We start from the raw sequence: 15,603 nt of genomic DNA on the forward strand, positions 1-15,603 counted from the left end.
GGGGATGGATCAGATACACATTCAGGTTCAAACTACGGTCTTCAAGACTGGAGGTGGCTGGAGGTTGAGGGGAGGCTTCCTGGTGGAGGAGGCAGGGGCTGAAATTAGGACTTGAGCAATAAGCAAGGAGGAGGCAGGGTGTTGTTAGAGGGAGGGACGGTTTAGGCAAAAGCACAAACACAGTCATAAACAAAACCCTGGCATTGACCCTTTGTCCCAGAAACACCCATATGACTGTGTCCCTCAGTGAGTGATAGTCGCTCAGTTGGGTCCAACTCTGTGTGACCCCATGGACTGTAGCCCACAGTCTCCTCTGTTGTGGAATTCTCCAGGCAAGAATACTGGAGGGGGCTGTTCCTCAAACCACTTACTATTCTAAGAGGGCAAAAATCCCTGCTCGGAGCGACCTTGACACCTGACATCAGTTCTGGTCTGGGAAAGGGGGGACTAGGATGGCGGTCAGTCTTGGGGCTCGGTCTTCCCACCTTAGGGGTAGGGCAGTCTGGAGAAGACATTTACTCAGCCCTTTCAAGCTCTGCTGCCTGGTGATGAACTCCATAGTCCTCCACAGGATGAACTTCAGAGATTTGGCACTAGGCGTGTTCACAGGCGTGGAAGAAACATCACAATTGATTATTTTCAAGCCCAGATAGATATCTAAAAATTGAATTGGACAAGAAGCAAACAGAACACGGTTTCACTTAGCAAATATTGACTGTAGGCTCAATGGTCTCCTTGACTTTTTATATACTGGCTGCTTTTCATCCTTCAGGTCTCAGCCCAAACATCTCCTCCTTAGAGAGTCTTTCCCTGATGCTCACCCCCCACTTCCTAATCCTCCATACACATTGTATCCCATTCGGTTGCTTCTCTCTGAGATTCAGGAGGAGCAGGACTGTCTCTGCTGTGTGTACCTTGTACCCCGGCCTGCTTGAGACATAGTGAGGACTCAGTAAATGTGAGTTGAATGAACGAATACACACAGGCAGGCATGGGCTCGACAAGAAAGAGGGCCCCCAGTAGGTGCCCATTTCTGTTTATGGGTCAGTGGCTGAGCCTGCTGTCAGCAGGCTGGAGTCCATCGGGAACTCTTCCTCTTTGGTGACGCAGACCAGCCTCAGTGGCCGCCCCACCTTGATTCTTTTCAGCCACAGCTCAAACCTGAAATAAACACTCAGCCTCTGATTGGAAGAATTTCAGGTCTTGATAAGTTGTCCACAGGAAGAAAGGGTGTCTGGGAGTCCAGGGATGGGAAGGGGCTTTCCTGGGAGTTTTGAAGGATCTGAGGTCAGAGGTCATCATTTGATTCTCTACTCACTGTGAGACCTTGGCGCTGGTTCAAACTCTGCCTCGGTTTCCCTATTGGTGAGGCATTGTCTCCAGGGGCCTTGAGGGGCTGTGAACTGAGATTTCTGGAAGGGAGCTGAGCTGGGGGAGGTGGGGGATGCCTCTCGCTGTCGTGGGAGGGCTGGGGGAGCAGAGGGCTCCCCCGTTCCCATGCTGCACTGCACGGAGAGTTCCTGGATCAGGACTAGGAGGGAATTCCCTCTGTGGCCCCAGCACTGCTCTCTGAGCCACACCTGAACCCATGAAAAATTGCAGCTAAACCTCCCGCCAACCCCATCAGGCAGGCTGATCGGAATGCATCAGGCCCCCAGATGAGGAGGCTGAGGCTTAGAGAGGGAGGTGACCTGCTTGGGTGACTCCAGAAGGCCTGGTGTTTCATCTGGACACCCTTGGGTCTTTTGGGAGGAGGCAGGCATGAGTTTCTCTGGACTGGCTGGAGTCCAAAGGCTCCTAGACTTCCGAGATCCCCCAGGGGGCTCCCGGGGCCTGCCCGGCTGCACCCAATTGAGGCCCTCTGGCACAGGTGGGGCCATGCTGTGGATTCTGTGTCTGGCACTCTGCAGCCTGCTGACTGCTGCGCGGGCAGACCCTGGGGCGCTGGTGCGGCTGGGCATGGACATCCTGAATCGCGGTGAGCTGGTGCTGGGCGTAGGCGTGGGGTGAGGGGGAGGTGTGTGACTGGGGTTAGGTAGTGACTGCCTGTGTTTGCATAGACTTGAGTGCTCTGTGATCCTCAAAGTAAACTTATAAGTGACTTGTTAGTTATTCTTCCATTTTACAGAAAGGAGAGGGGACTGAGACCCAGAGAAAATAGAGTGACCTTCCCAAGGTCCCCCACCAAGTTGAAGGCAGAGCTGGAAATTCTACTTCCTTGGAGCCTCTCCTTGGCCCTGATGGCAGGGGTTGGCGTCCACAAGTGGGTCATTGGGGTGACAGACATGAGCCAAATCCCACTCTGAATTCGTCCCACCCTCTCCTTCTTCTCGTCCCTCTTTACTGTTATTGTTGGTGACTCTGTTTCCCTCGTGAGGCTGGAAGAGGGCAGGGTCTGCACACGACTTGTTGCTGAGATGCCTGAGAGACTGGCCAGGGAGGGAAGCAGTGAGGAGCCCAGGCGAGGGTCTGTCTACTCCTTTCCAGAGGTCCAGAATGCCATGAATGAGAGTCATATCCTGGAGAAGATGGCAGCTGAGGCTGGCCAAAAACGCCCAGGGATGAAGCCTATCAAGGGCATCACTGAGTGAGCAGGGGAGGGGCTTCATGGGCCGGGGGAAGGGGGTGGTGGTTAGGGCAGAGGGTGGTGGTAATGCTAAGCCCAGGACCTGAGCGAAAGAGCTGGTGCAGGACATGGGGCCTCTTTCTGGCTTTGCTGCTGGCTTGCTGTGTGACCTTGGGCAGGTCACTGCTCTTGCCTGGACCTCAGTCCCTTCAGTCACCCACTGGGGACAATTCTAGTCCTGCTGTGACCAGGGCCATTGGGAAGAGGAAGTGAAGTTGGAAAATCAGGCTCCAACCCCCTGTATGCAGCAGGAGCTTGCTGAATGTACGTGAAATTGGATGAAAAATCCTCCAGTGGCTGAATGGAAACAATCATCTAAGGACATGGGCAAACTAGTTTCATTGCTTGTGTCATATGGGATTGATTAGTAGGGGCTCTCTGGAATGATGTACTGGGTAGGGTTTTGAGACACTTTCTGGACTTATCAGGAAATAGCAGTGTGATCGATGAGCAACGTCAGCCAAGAGCTCTGGGTGGGCAGGTGAAGTAAATGGGCCACAACTTTGTTATCCCGGATCTTGATTGGTGGTTCTCAGCCAGGAGTGATTTTGCCTCCAGGGGGACATCTGGCAATGTCTGGAGACATTTTTGATTGTCCCAACTTGTAGAGTCAGGGAGGGGGAGTGCATCTAGTCCCTGTAGTGAGCAGAAGCCAAGGTTTCTATGAAACATCCTACAATGTACAGGACAGCCCACAACACAGGATGGTCTTGCCCCAAATGTCCACAGCATCACTGATGAGAAACTCAGATCTAAGCAAACCTCCTCTTTTTGTCAGTGGGGAAACCGAGGCCTACATCAGTGAAGGGGCAACCCAGGGTCACAAATTAAGCCATATGTCATCTCACCCATGAGGAGAGCTTTCTGTGTACAGATTGGTTCATGTTCAGCCTTTTGTTTGCGTTTCATGACAGCCCCAGAGATAGGTTTATCCCTATGACATGGGATGGGGGATTTACCCAAGGTCTCCCAGCAGAGTGGTGGAGGGGTACATTGAGGGGTCTCACCTGTCCAGTTCTCACTGCTCAAATGTCTGCCCCTCCCAGTCTGAAAGTGAAGGATGTGCTGTTGCCCGTCATCACAATGAACTTCATGCCTGGGGTGGGCGTCTTCCAGTGTGTGTCCACGGGCATGACCATCACTGGCAAGAGGTGAGTAGGGCAGGGAGGTGAGAAGGAAAGGACAATGGCCTCTTTGTCTCACTCTTATATGCCCATTGATTGAGTTCCTACTGTGTACCATGCTGTGGTCTGAGATAATGCAAAGTTGGTTCCTACCTTTGATGGGAACCAGACCTGAGCACAGATGATCACAGATTGATAGATTGGCCTGGGACAGAAGAGATATTGACAGGGTGTAGGGGCTGGGGATTAGAAAAGGCTTTGAGGAGATGATGACAGCTGAGCAGAACAGGGTTTTGAAGGATGTATAGGAGTTCACCAAAGCAAGAGAGGAGAGGAAAGGCTGGTTGTGTGAACTTGGGTAGGTCCCATCCCTCTTTCTGTCCCATGGCATGGTCTCCCACCCTTTCGTCCTCTCAGAGATGCTGAGATTGTGGTCACAGTGGCAGTGATGCCCTGATGCCTGCCTGCCCCCTCCTCCAGCTTCATGGGTGGGAACATGGAGATCATCGTGGTCCTGAACATCACAGCCACCAACCGGCTTCTGCAGGATGAGACAGGCCTCCCCATGTTCAAGAGTGAGGGCTGTGAGATCATCCTGGTCAGCGTGAAGACAAACCTGCCTAGCAAGTGAGGTTCTCTGTGGTTGGGGAGGAAGGCTTGGTCCACCTTGCCAGCCCGACCCAGCATCCCATTTCCTGAGACACTGAACTCCTTAGCCATGTCCCTGCATGTCCCGTGCCTAACTTCCTGCCATCTATGCCTCTGTCCCCATCCTCTGTGTCCAGCATGCTACCCAAGGTGGTCAACAAGTTCCTGGACAGCACCCTACACAAAGTTCTTCCTGGTCTGGTGAGTGCCCAAAGTGAGCCTCCGCCCCTCATCTCCGGCACTGCTTAGACCAGGGCTGGCAAGCGCGTTTCATCTCGGCTGCTGATCTTGATTGACTGCTGGTGGCTGAGGAGGCTCCTGAGGCTGTGGCTGGCTCAGTGCGAGGAAGTACTGTGATCAGTTAGTAATGTCTTCCGTGAGCAGGGGAGGAGGAAATGGCAGCTGGCACCGAACAGCTTGCCAACCCCGCTGAGCATACCAGTCCCTGGGGCTCTGCCATTGACTTTCTGTATGACTTGTGGCCTTGGTTTCCCCCTCCAGTCCCTATCCCACCAGGGCCCTTGAGACTCCCCATGGAGTAACATTCAGCTGTGAGAATGGGGCCCTCCACTCAGGGCCCCCTTCAGCCCAGCGCTTTCTCTTCTTCCAGATGTGTCCTGCCATTGATGCAGTCCTGGTGTATGTGAACAAGAAGTGGGCCAGCCTGAATGGTGTGTAGCCCTAGCTATGCCTTGCTCCTGCATGGGGACAGAAGGATGTCCCACTCCCCATTCAAATGCCTGCTCCTGGCCTGGCCTTGGGACTAGAGGAGGTCTGAGGTCATGGAGTCCACTCCTCCCCGCAGTGCCCAGATGGGGATCCTTAGGCCCTGAGGGGCTCTGGGGTCCTTACCTCTCAGCCCTCCACCCAGTGTTCTATCTATCATTCTCCCAGACTCCAAGGACAGCACCCTTTGTTCACAACAGCTCATCCACAAACCTTGTACCATAAAGGGTAATCCCAGTAGTAACCCCACCCTTTCCTTTGCCAAGGGAAAACAGCCACCTGTATCACTGTGGGGTCCACAGGGCTCCCCAAGACCAGGAGGGGAAACCCCAATGGCTGAGACTGAGGAAAACTGGTTCATGTGCCCTGCAGAGTGGCCTGGGACATTATTTCACTCCTCCAAGCCTCAGTCTGTGCATCTGTAAAATAGAATGAATAATCCTGACCACACCAATCTGTTGTGATAACTGAGCTGGAAAACACTTGGTGAACACTCAGGCTCTGTATTTGCAGGGCGATGTAAGGTGGCATGATTTTCTAGATCAGGCACCACTGCCTCCATTATGCAGATGAAAATACTGAGGCCCAGAGATGCTAAGCAGTTGCCTTGTGTCACAGAGAGGGCCGGGGTCCTGGCATCCAGGCCAGGTTCAGGTGGCAGCTGGCTGGTGCTGGCTTCTCCAGGTTGTCCCCGGGCTGTTGTCTCTCTGAGTGAACCTTCGTCTTTGCACAGCTCCCATGCCTGTGGGCCAGATGGGCACCGTCCAATATGTCCTGACGTCCGTACCGACCACTACAGCCAGCTACATTCAAGTGGACTTCAGTGTAAGCACCAAAGGGCGTCAGCCGGCAGAGGTCTTACTGGCTTGAGTGGCGGGGTCTGCTTCCTCTAGGGCTGGTGGCTGGGCTGGGATTGTGGAGGGTGGGAGGGGCCTCTTCCTCTTTCTGCTCTCAATATGAACCCCAAATCCTGAGCTAGTTTCTGGGATGGCCAACTCCACACCCACACCCCTGAGGCTGCCTGCTTCTCCCAGTGAGTGGCTTGTCCACTGTTGTAAAGAAGAGAGCACCCAGTCTAGCAGGGAGGCAGGATTTGACTAGGGCCTCACTCACCCAGGACTCCAGAACCCTGGTGACCAGGTGACTGCATCTCCCAGGAATGGAAAGAAGAATCCCAAGCAGTCATCTCCCCGTGACGTCCTCTCCAGTGGGGCTCTTACAGGCTGCACGTTGTCTTCCATTTACCTCTTTCTCTGGAGGTTAAAATAGTAAACGAGGGCTCTAATCAGTTAGAGTCAGATTAGCTGAGGTTACTTACACAATCCTTTGAGGAGCTGCCAGTGGTTTAGTGATTGACTCCATTATCCTTGTGGGCCTCAGTCTACCCATCTGTACACTGGGAGAGTCGAGCCACTGCACACTGCTCTGACTCAACCATCTTATGACTTGCTGACTTGGGCACCACAGACTTCCCTGGTGGCTCAGATGGTAAAGAGTCTGCCTGCAGTGCAGGAGACCTGGGTTCAATCCCTGGGTCAGGAAGATCCCCTGAAGAAGGAAACCCACTTCAGTATTCTTGCCTGGAAAATCCCATGGATAGAGGAGCTTGGTGGGCTGCAGTCCACGGGGTTACAAAGGGTCAAATGACTAAGTGACTAACACTAGGCTGGTTTGAGCACCATTCGTTTGGAGGACTGAGACTTGCCCATGGCCAAGGCTGAGTGTCTCTCCCCTGGCTGTCCCGCAGCCTGTGGTGCAGCAGCAAAAGGGCAACACCATCCAGCTTGCGGACGCCGGAGGGGCTGCGTTCCCTGAGGACTATGTTGAAGGCTCCTCGCAGCTGCTGCTCTCGGCCGCCTTCCTCACGGCAGAGCTTGCTCTTCTGCAGAAGTCCTTTGATGTGAAAGTCAAGGATACGATGGTGAGCTGCCCAGTGGCCACACCCCCCATATCTGCATCTGCTCCCTGTAATGACAGTCCCTGCCCAGACTGAGAATTATCCTGGGGTTGTGTGTAATGCTAGGACTGGGAGGGGCCAGGACGGATTGGGTTTCTATCATCATTTCACCCTACCATCCACCATCTCTCTGTCCATGTAACCACTATGTATTCATCTATCCATTCAATTGTCCATACACCAGGTATTTATCCACCAACCTACAACTCTTCTGCATTGTCCATCCATTCACCTTCTTTATTTCCAGTCTGTCTTGCTGCTGTGTAGTCATGTCCTAGACTCTATCCTTTTAGCTAGAATCCACCCAACCCTCCATACTATCCATACCTAGAACAGGGGTGGATACTATTGAATGTATGAATCTATGCATCTGCCATTTACCACCTAAACACCCAGATACCCACCTATCTACTCATCCAGTTCTCCATTATCCATCCTCCTACTCATTTACTGATCCAGCCAGTCAGCCCTCAATCCATCCATTCATTCATTCATCCCCACTGATCCTTTTATTCATCCTCCCATCCATGCATCCACCATCCATTTGTGGACCTTCCTATTCATCCCTCCACCCATCAATCCACTCATCATCCCTTCTCCCATCCATTTATCAGACAATTCCGCCATTTCCCCACCCACCTATCCTCCCCTCTCCATTATTCCTTTCATGCCTCCACACAGCCAGCCACCTGCCCATCTATCTATTATTCATTCTCCTACACAAACACCCATCCATCAATCCAACCATCCACTCACCCACTTATCTGTTTATATTTTTTCCCCATCCATCTATCCATCTATGAATCCCTTCACCCACTTCCTCTGATCCATCACATCCACCCATTCTCCCATCTCTCTGTCTACTTTTTCATCAAACAAAATTTTCTCAGTGCATGATCTTGTACTCAGACCTATGGGCACTGGAATGTGTGAGCCACAGTCTGGGCTATCCAGGAGCTCATTATCTACTTAATCAAAGAGTGAGAACTATTTTGATGAAGGCACCTCAGAGGGCATGCCTTTTTAAGTCAGAGGAGAGGTTTGTTAAGATGACTCAGGGAAGCCTTCAGTAATCCCAACCTTGACTATTATTTTGTAGATTGGTGAGCTGCCCCCCCAAACCACTGTAACACTGGCTGGCTTCATCCCTAAAGTAAGTGCCCCAGCTATCCATAATCACCATAATCACCTTCCCTGTTCTCCAGGCAAAGGGATTTTCAATACTGTGTCTCCCTTGTCCAGTGTGGCATCATCCCAACTTCTCCGTAAAGTAGTCTTCGGCTCCCCACAGAAATGCCCAGGTTTTGTGCATTGTACTTTCTATGTCCAATATAGAAATAGCCAGATTTTCTGTTTTGTTTCCTTTATTTCCTGATAGATATACCCCAGCCTTTGCATATAGTCCTTTCAAGGTAGAAATCACCTATTTCATGTCAGACTCCTGGTTTCAATGGAAACCACCAGTCTGAGGATTGGCCCTGGGGAGTTTCCTGATTTCTGTAGGTGGCTGAAGCCTATCCCAAGTCGAAACCCCTTGTGACCAAGATCAGGATAAACAAGTCCCCCAAGGTCACCATGAAGACAGGCAAGAGCCTGCTGCACCTCCACGGCACCCTGGAGATGTTCGCTGCTCGGCGGCGGGGCAAGCCGCCTGTATCCCTCTTTGTCCTGGAAACTGTGAGTGGACTTTTTCCCAGTTAGGCCCAACTCATGGATATTTGAAGCTGGAGGGTGGGCTTTTAGCTCATAGTTAAGTAATGGATTGAAGGGTTCTTAGTTAATCTTGATTATGTGGTTATAACCTCCTGGGCACTGTCATCTACTGTCTGACTTTGGGCTCTGCAATTGAACCTCTGAATGACTAGCAAGATCATTTCTGTCTCTTCCTTCCTTCCCTCCCTCTCTTTCCTGTTCAACTTCCCACCCTCTGACATCCATTAGCATCTATAAGGGCAGTGAAAGTCTCACTCAGGGGACTATATGAGCCTAGAGAGATTGCAAATCTATTTTGAGGAAATTACAAAGGACTTCCTAGAGGAGGTGATGCCTGAGCTATGCTTTGAAAGTTGAGCAGGATCTGACCAGGGAAAGGGTTGATGTTGGGGAGGCTGGTGATGGAGGGTACTCCAGACAGAGTCACAGGACGTGGCCTGGAGAAATAACGTGGTGTGTTCAGGGACCCACAAACATGCCAGGATTTCTGATAGTGCTGTCGTGGGCTGGGTACAGGCGGGATGAGGATCCTGGCCTGGGGGCATGGGGAGGCTGCTGGGTTCAGTTCCTGAGGGTGGGCTGGGCAGAGAGGAAGACTCTTGCTCTGTCTTGGCAGTGGTGGTGGGTCTGGGAAGGTCGTAGAGCCCCTGGTTTTACCAGCCCTGATGGGGGACCCACTGCCTACTTCCTGCTTTCCCCCCGCTCTGTGTCAGCACTTCAACCTGAAAATCCAGTATTCAGTTCATGAGGACCGGCTGCAGATGACCACCTCTCTGGACAGGTAGGAGTCTGCCGCCCAGGTTGGCATCCCTGTACCCCTGCCTAGGCACCACCAAGACCACTTGGTTTCCTGCTCCAGGGCCTTCCTCTGACCCAGTCAGCACAGCCCACACCACCAGGCCTCTCTGGTCTCTCTGCCTGCTCTAGAACCCTCAATGGCTCCCCATTGTGTGCATGATCTTTTGTCAAATCTTAGCCTGACGCTCAAGGCCCTTCTCAGATTCTCCCACCACTGCTGCCACTATTCCACTAGGCTCTTGCACAGTGAGTCTGATCGTGTGATCAAGTTCCCTTTTTCATGAATAGGCTTTTACCCATGCCATCCAAATTCCACCCGCTAGTCAGTGCCCACCTCAAATACTACCTTTTCCAGGAACGCTTTCTTTATACTGATAACAGTCAACATTTACAGAGCTCTGTCTATGTGTTAGGTCTAGTTTTGTATTCAATTGCTCAATAATTTTTGTATTTGTCATAATTTCTTGTCTGATGTGTTGTGCCAAGATTCTATTGGTTGTAAGAGACAATTCTGACTTTAACTTGCTTAAGCCCCAAAGGGACTCTTGAGTCATATAATTAAAATCTCTAGGGGTAGATCTCCCCTTTCAGGCATGGCTGGATCTAGGCGCACAAAAATTCTCAAAGTTTATCCCTCTCTTCCCTTGGTTTTTGCTGTCCACTCTGTTGGACATTCTCAGGCAGCCACTCCCCAGTTGGTGGCAAAGTGACCCCAGTAAGAAGAGAGACCTCTTATTTAATAGTTCTAACAAAATCTCAAAGGCTGTTTTCATTGGTCTAGTGTGGATCACATGACCAACTCTAAGCTAATCACTATGACTCCTTATTGCAAAATTCAGACTGAAATTGAAGAAAGTAGGGAAAACCACCAGACCATTCAGGTATGACCTAAATCAAATCTCTTATGATTATACAGTGGAAGTGACAAATAGATTCATAGGGATTAGATCTGATAGACAGAGTGCCTGAAAAACTATGGACAGAGGTTCATGATATTGTACAGGAGGCAGTGATCAAGACCATCCCCAAGAAAAAGAAACACAAAAAGGCAAAATGGTTGTCTGAGAAGGCCTTACAAATACCTGAGAAAAGAAGAGAAGTGAAAGGCAAAGGAGAAAAGGAAAGATATACCCACCTGAATGCAGAGTTCCAAAGAATAGCACGGAGAGATAAGAAAGCCTTCCTCAGTGATCAATGAAAAGAAATAGAGGAAAACAATAGAATGGGAAAGACTAGAGATCTCTTCAAGAAAATTAGAGATACCAAGGGAACATTTTATGCAAAGATGGGCACAATAAAGGAACAGAAATGGTATGGACCTAACAGAAGCAGAAGATATTAAGAAGAGGTGGCAAGAATACACAGAAGAACTGTACAAAAAAGATCTTCATGACCCAGATAACCATGATGGTGTGATCACTCACCTAGAGCCAGACATCCTGAAATGTGAAGTCAAGTGAGCCTCAGGAAGCATCACTACGAACAAAGCTAGTGGAGGTGATGGAATTCCAGTCGAGCTATTTCAAATCCTAAAAGATGATGCTGTGAAAGTGCTACACTCAATAGGTCAGCAAATTTGGAAAACTCAGCAGTGGCCACAGGACTGGAAAATGTCAGTTTTCATTCCGATCCCAAAGAAAGGCAGTGCCAAAGAATGTTCAAACTACTGCACAATTGCACTCATCTCACATTCTAGCAAAATGATGCTCAAAATTCTTCAAGCCAGGCTTCAACAGTACATGAACTGGGAACTTCCAGATGTACAAGCTGGGTATTGAAGAGGCAGAAGAACCAGATATCAAATTGCCAACATCTGTTGGATCATTGAAAAAGCAAGAGAGTTCCAGAAAAACATCTACTTCTGCTTTATTGACTATGCCAAAACCTTTGACTGTGTGATCACAACAAACTATGGAAAATTCTTAAAGAGATGGGAATACCAGACCACCTTACCTGCCTCCTGAGAAATCTGCATGCAAGTCAACAAGCAACAGTTAGAAATGGACATGGAAGAACAGACTGCTTCTAAATCAGGAGAGGAGTACATCAAGGCTGTATATTGTCACCTTACTTATTTAACTTATATGCAGAGTACGTCATGTGAAATGCTGGGCTGGATGAAGCACAAGCTGGAATCAAGATTTCCAGGAGAAATATTAATAACCTCCTGGCAAATGACACCACGCTTATGGCAGAAAGTGAAGAACTAAAGAGCCTCTCGATGAAAGTGAAAGAGAGGAGAGTGAAAAAGTTGGCTTAAAACTCAACATTCAAAAAACTAAGATCATGGCACCTGGTCCCATCACTTCATGGCAAATAGATGGGGAAACAATGGAAACAGTGTGAGAATTAATTTTCTTGGGCTCCAAAATCACTGCAGATGGTGACTGCAGTCATGAAATTAAAAGACGCTTGCTCCTTGGAAGAAAAGCTATGACCAACCTACACAGCATATTAAAAAGCAGAGACATTACTTTGCCACGAAAGGTCCATCTGGTCAAAGCTATGGTTTTTCCAGTAGTCATGTATGGATGTGAGAGTTGGACTATAAAAGAAGCTGAGCACCAAAGAATTGATGCCTTCGAACTGTGGTGTTGGAGAAGACTCTTGAGAGTCCTATGGACTGCAAGGAGATCCAACCAGTCAATCCTAAAGGAAATCAGTCCTGAATATTCATTGGAAAGACTGATGCTGAAGCTGAAGCTCCAGTACTCTGGCCACCTGACATGAAGAGCTGACTCATTGGAAAAGACCCTGATGCTGGAAAGATTGAAGGTAGGAAGTGAAGGGGACGACAGGATGAGATGGTTGGATGGCATCACTGACTCAATGGACATGAGTTTAAGCAAGCTCCGGGAGTTGGTGAAGGACAGGGAAGCCTGGCATGCTGCAGTCCATGGGATCACAAAGAGTCAGACATGACTGAGTGAACTGAACTGAACTGATGACTCTAGAGATCGAATGCTCTGATTGGCCAGGTCTGGGTGATGTGCTCACCCCACTGTAATACCTTGGATAGACAGGATCAGGAAATGGAGAGTCTGTTATTGGAATAAAGAATAGATGTTGGGAAGATAGACCCAGCAGATGACCATCATATGGCCTGTTCTGGTGCCAAGGTGCATTAGTGCCATCAGAGGCTGTGCAGAGGAGGGGCCCTGTGAAGGACCCTATCTCTGTGTCCTGCAGAAGTCTGGAACTGGCTAACTGAGCTGCAAACCTCTGCATATCTGGCCTTGGGCAGGGGCAATAGACAGAGCTTGAGTCCCAAAGAGAGGAGTCAGGACCAATGAGAGAAGTCAGTGGTTTGAGCTCTAGGAAACAACATGGGCTGTAAGGAAAAGGGTAAGTGCCCATCACAGGCGGCATGTAAACAGACTTAGGAGCACCTAGTGTGGAGGCTGTAAGGGGATTTCCCCATCAGAGAGGGGCTGGGGGCGTTTGAGACGCCTTTTCTCCAGCGCTCTGACAGTCCTTCCACCTCCCCGGTTCCCTCTCCTCTGCAGATTACTGAGCATGTCCCGGAGGTCCTCATCGATTGGCCCCTTCAAGGTAAGTATCCCAAGTACTTCTGCCTGGTCTGGCTTAAAAGCAAAAAACTGGACCTGTTCACCTTGGAATTTCAGGATAGAGTTCTGAAATGGAGGCAGAGTGAATAGAGTAGGTCACTGTGGGGTTTGGGGCTCCTGACTGTGTGACCTTGGGAAAATTGCTTTGCTTCTCTGAGTCTTTATTCTCTTTTCTGGATAGAATCTGGACATCTCCCTAGATTGATTTTAAAAGCATTGCTGTGCATAGCAGCAACCCGAGCTTGTTTGCCCAGCCCAGGTGCTATTTTTATTAGTTTCTGTAGCCTCTGGGCCCAACACAGAACCTGATGTAGTTGGGAGTCGTGTATGCACAGTTGTTCAGTCGTTATCTGACTCTTTGAGACCCCATGGACTGAACAGGAGCTAAGCAGAAATGAAGGGCATCAGTCTACAAAGTAACAGTCAGATGCAGTTTCGATGTGATTTGATGTCTCTAATATTTGTTTCTGTGGTCCTTGGACTCAGCTGGACTAAGAACTGAAAAAAAATCTGTTGAATTAATGGAATGATGGGATGAGGGTATCTTCTCTTTCTCTCTCTCTGTTACCAGGAGAAGAAATTGACTGGCTTCATCACTGATTTTCTCCAAGAAGCCTACATCCCAGTCATCAATGGTGAGGGCTCCAACAGGCTTGGGTTTTGCTGGTGCCAAGAAGCACTTTGAGCAGGAAGGGATGTCACAAGGATGGTCTCAAAGGCCCTCCACTGGCCCCAGATGAGGAAACCTAAAAGGGAGTTGATAGTCAGTAGTGAGTCTTTCAGGCTAATGTCATGTTAATGTCAATTGCCTGGGGACAAGGGCCCCTTCAACAACTTGAACTCTGACCTTTGACCCCATACCGGAAGTCGGATCTTGACCCCGCCCTGGGATGCCAGTCAGTGGTGATCCAGCTGATGGTGTCTAGGCCTGTGCAGCTGGCAGACATCATGAATCAATCACTGCACTATTTTCCACTATGCTGCTCTAGGCAGCCACTTAGTTGCAGAGCAGGTAGGCTGAAATGACTCTTCCTATATTTCTCAGATGTACTCCGAGTTGGGTTCCCACTTCCTGACCTTCTAGACATGAACTACAACCTGGCAGAGCTGGATATAACTGAGGTGAGGAAGGGAGGTGGGAAAGGCCAGTTCAGCCAATGTTTTTGGCCAATGAGCAAAAGCCTGCCATTCTCAACTTGGAGGGCATTGGACTAAGGAGGGCAGTGGCCATCAGTACAGTCTTGCCAATCCCCTGAGCAAGACCGTGCCCCTCAGAATCTGGAGGCTGCCGTTAGCCAGGGATCCCCTGAAGGAAACATGAATTCTGCTACTGTCCTCCTCTGCCACCTTGGATGAATTACTTCTTCTTTCTGGGTGCTTCTGTTTTTCTGTCGTCTCAAATAGAATAATATAGTATCCACTCTGGAGAGCTGTTGTGATGATTTATGGAGATAATTCACTTAAAGGCATAAAGTAAGTGCTCCATAAATATTAGCTTTGCCTTGCACACTAAGCATTGCACTTGAAGCATTGAATGGACAATGCTTTCTCATTTGCTCTCTCTACTCTGGGACATAGGGGTGCTTCTCCTCACTTGACTGTTGAGAAACTCGAGGTTCAGAGAGGTGAAGGGTCATAAGGCCAGTCTTTCTTTTTTAAACATTGCTTTATTTATTTTTGGCTGTGCTGGGTCTTCATTGCTGCACGGGCTTTTCTCTAACTGCAACGAGCAGAGGCTACTCTCTAGTTGCAGTGCACAGGCTTCTCACTGAAGTGTCTTCTCTGGTTGCAGAGCACGGAATCTAGAATGCACAAGCTTCAGTAGTTATGGCTCCTGGGTTCTAGAGCACAGGCTCAGTAGTTGTGGCACATGGGATAGTTGCCCTGTGGCATGTGGGATCTTCCTGGACCAGAGACCGAACCTGTGTCTCCTGTATTGACAGGCAGATTTTTTTTTTCTTTTTATCACTGAACCACCAGGGAAGCCCCATCCTTCGTTCGCAAACACAGAGCTGATTTCATTCCTTACCACATCCCTGTCCATCCCATTCTGTGTCTGGGTGGCCCCTCATTGCTCCCCACACCCACTCCTGGCCCTTTTTCTCCTGCCAGAATGCCCTGGTGCTGGACTTGAAGCTGGACTGACTGGGACAGGATTTGCCTGCCAGCTGCCTGCACACAGTCAACTAGTTACACCCCAAAGAGGAGCCTGATTGGAACTGGGTGGGCCTGGCCCCCTACCCCTGGGGCTGATGAGGAGTGAGCAGGGCAGGATGGGGCTGGGGACTTGGCAATAAACAGGAGAAAGGCCCTAATGAACACCTGATGTTTTGACCTCTTTATTTGTAGGAAATTGATGTGGTTTTTTTTTCCTCTTCAATGGGTTTGAGATCTAAGAGTAGCTTGGGTCTGAGAGGCAGGCTTGAGCATATATTGAGTACC

The 15,603-nt window shown here is 49.7% G+C and overlaps 1 protein-coding gene across 1 annotated transcript; it reads left to right on the forward strand.

Annotated features, from left to right (window-relative positions):
- Window positions 1-1,878: 1,878 nt before the first annotated feature.
- On the forward strand, window positions 1,879-15,306 carry BPIFB6 (BPI fold containing family B member 6). The gene is made up of 15 exons (XM_020902498.2): window positions 1,879-1,978; window positions 2,488-2,587; window positions 3,673-3,777; window positions 4,231-4,377; window positions 4,536-4,599; window positions 5,009-5,069; window positions 5,858-5,949; window positions 6,872-7,045; window positions 8,181-8,234; window positions 8,585-8,758; window positions 9,508-9,575; window positions 13,099-13,144; window positions 13,733-13,796; window positions 14,207-14,283; window positions 15,274-15,306. The coding sequence occupies exons 1-15, from the start codon at window positions 1,879-1,881 to the stop codon at window positions 15,304-15,306; spliced, it is 1,359 nt and encodes a 452-aa protein (XP_020758157.2).
- The last annotated feature ends 297 nt before the right edge of the window (window positions 15,307-15,603 follow it).

This window comes from Odocoileus virginianus, chromosome 9, assembly GCF_023699985.2.
Source record: "Odocoileus virginianus isolate 20LAN1187 ecotype Illinois chromosome 9, Ovbor_1.2, whole genome shotgun sequence".
Taxonomy (NCBI): domain Eukaryota; kingdom Metazoa; phylum Chordata; class Mammalia; order Artiodactyla; family Cervidae; genus Odocoileus; species Odocoileus virginianus.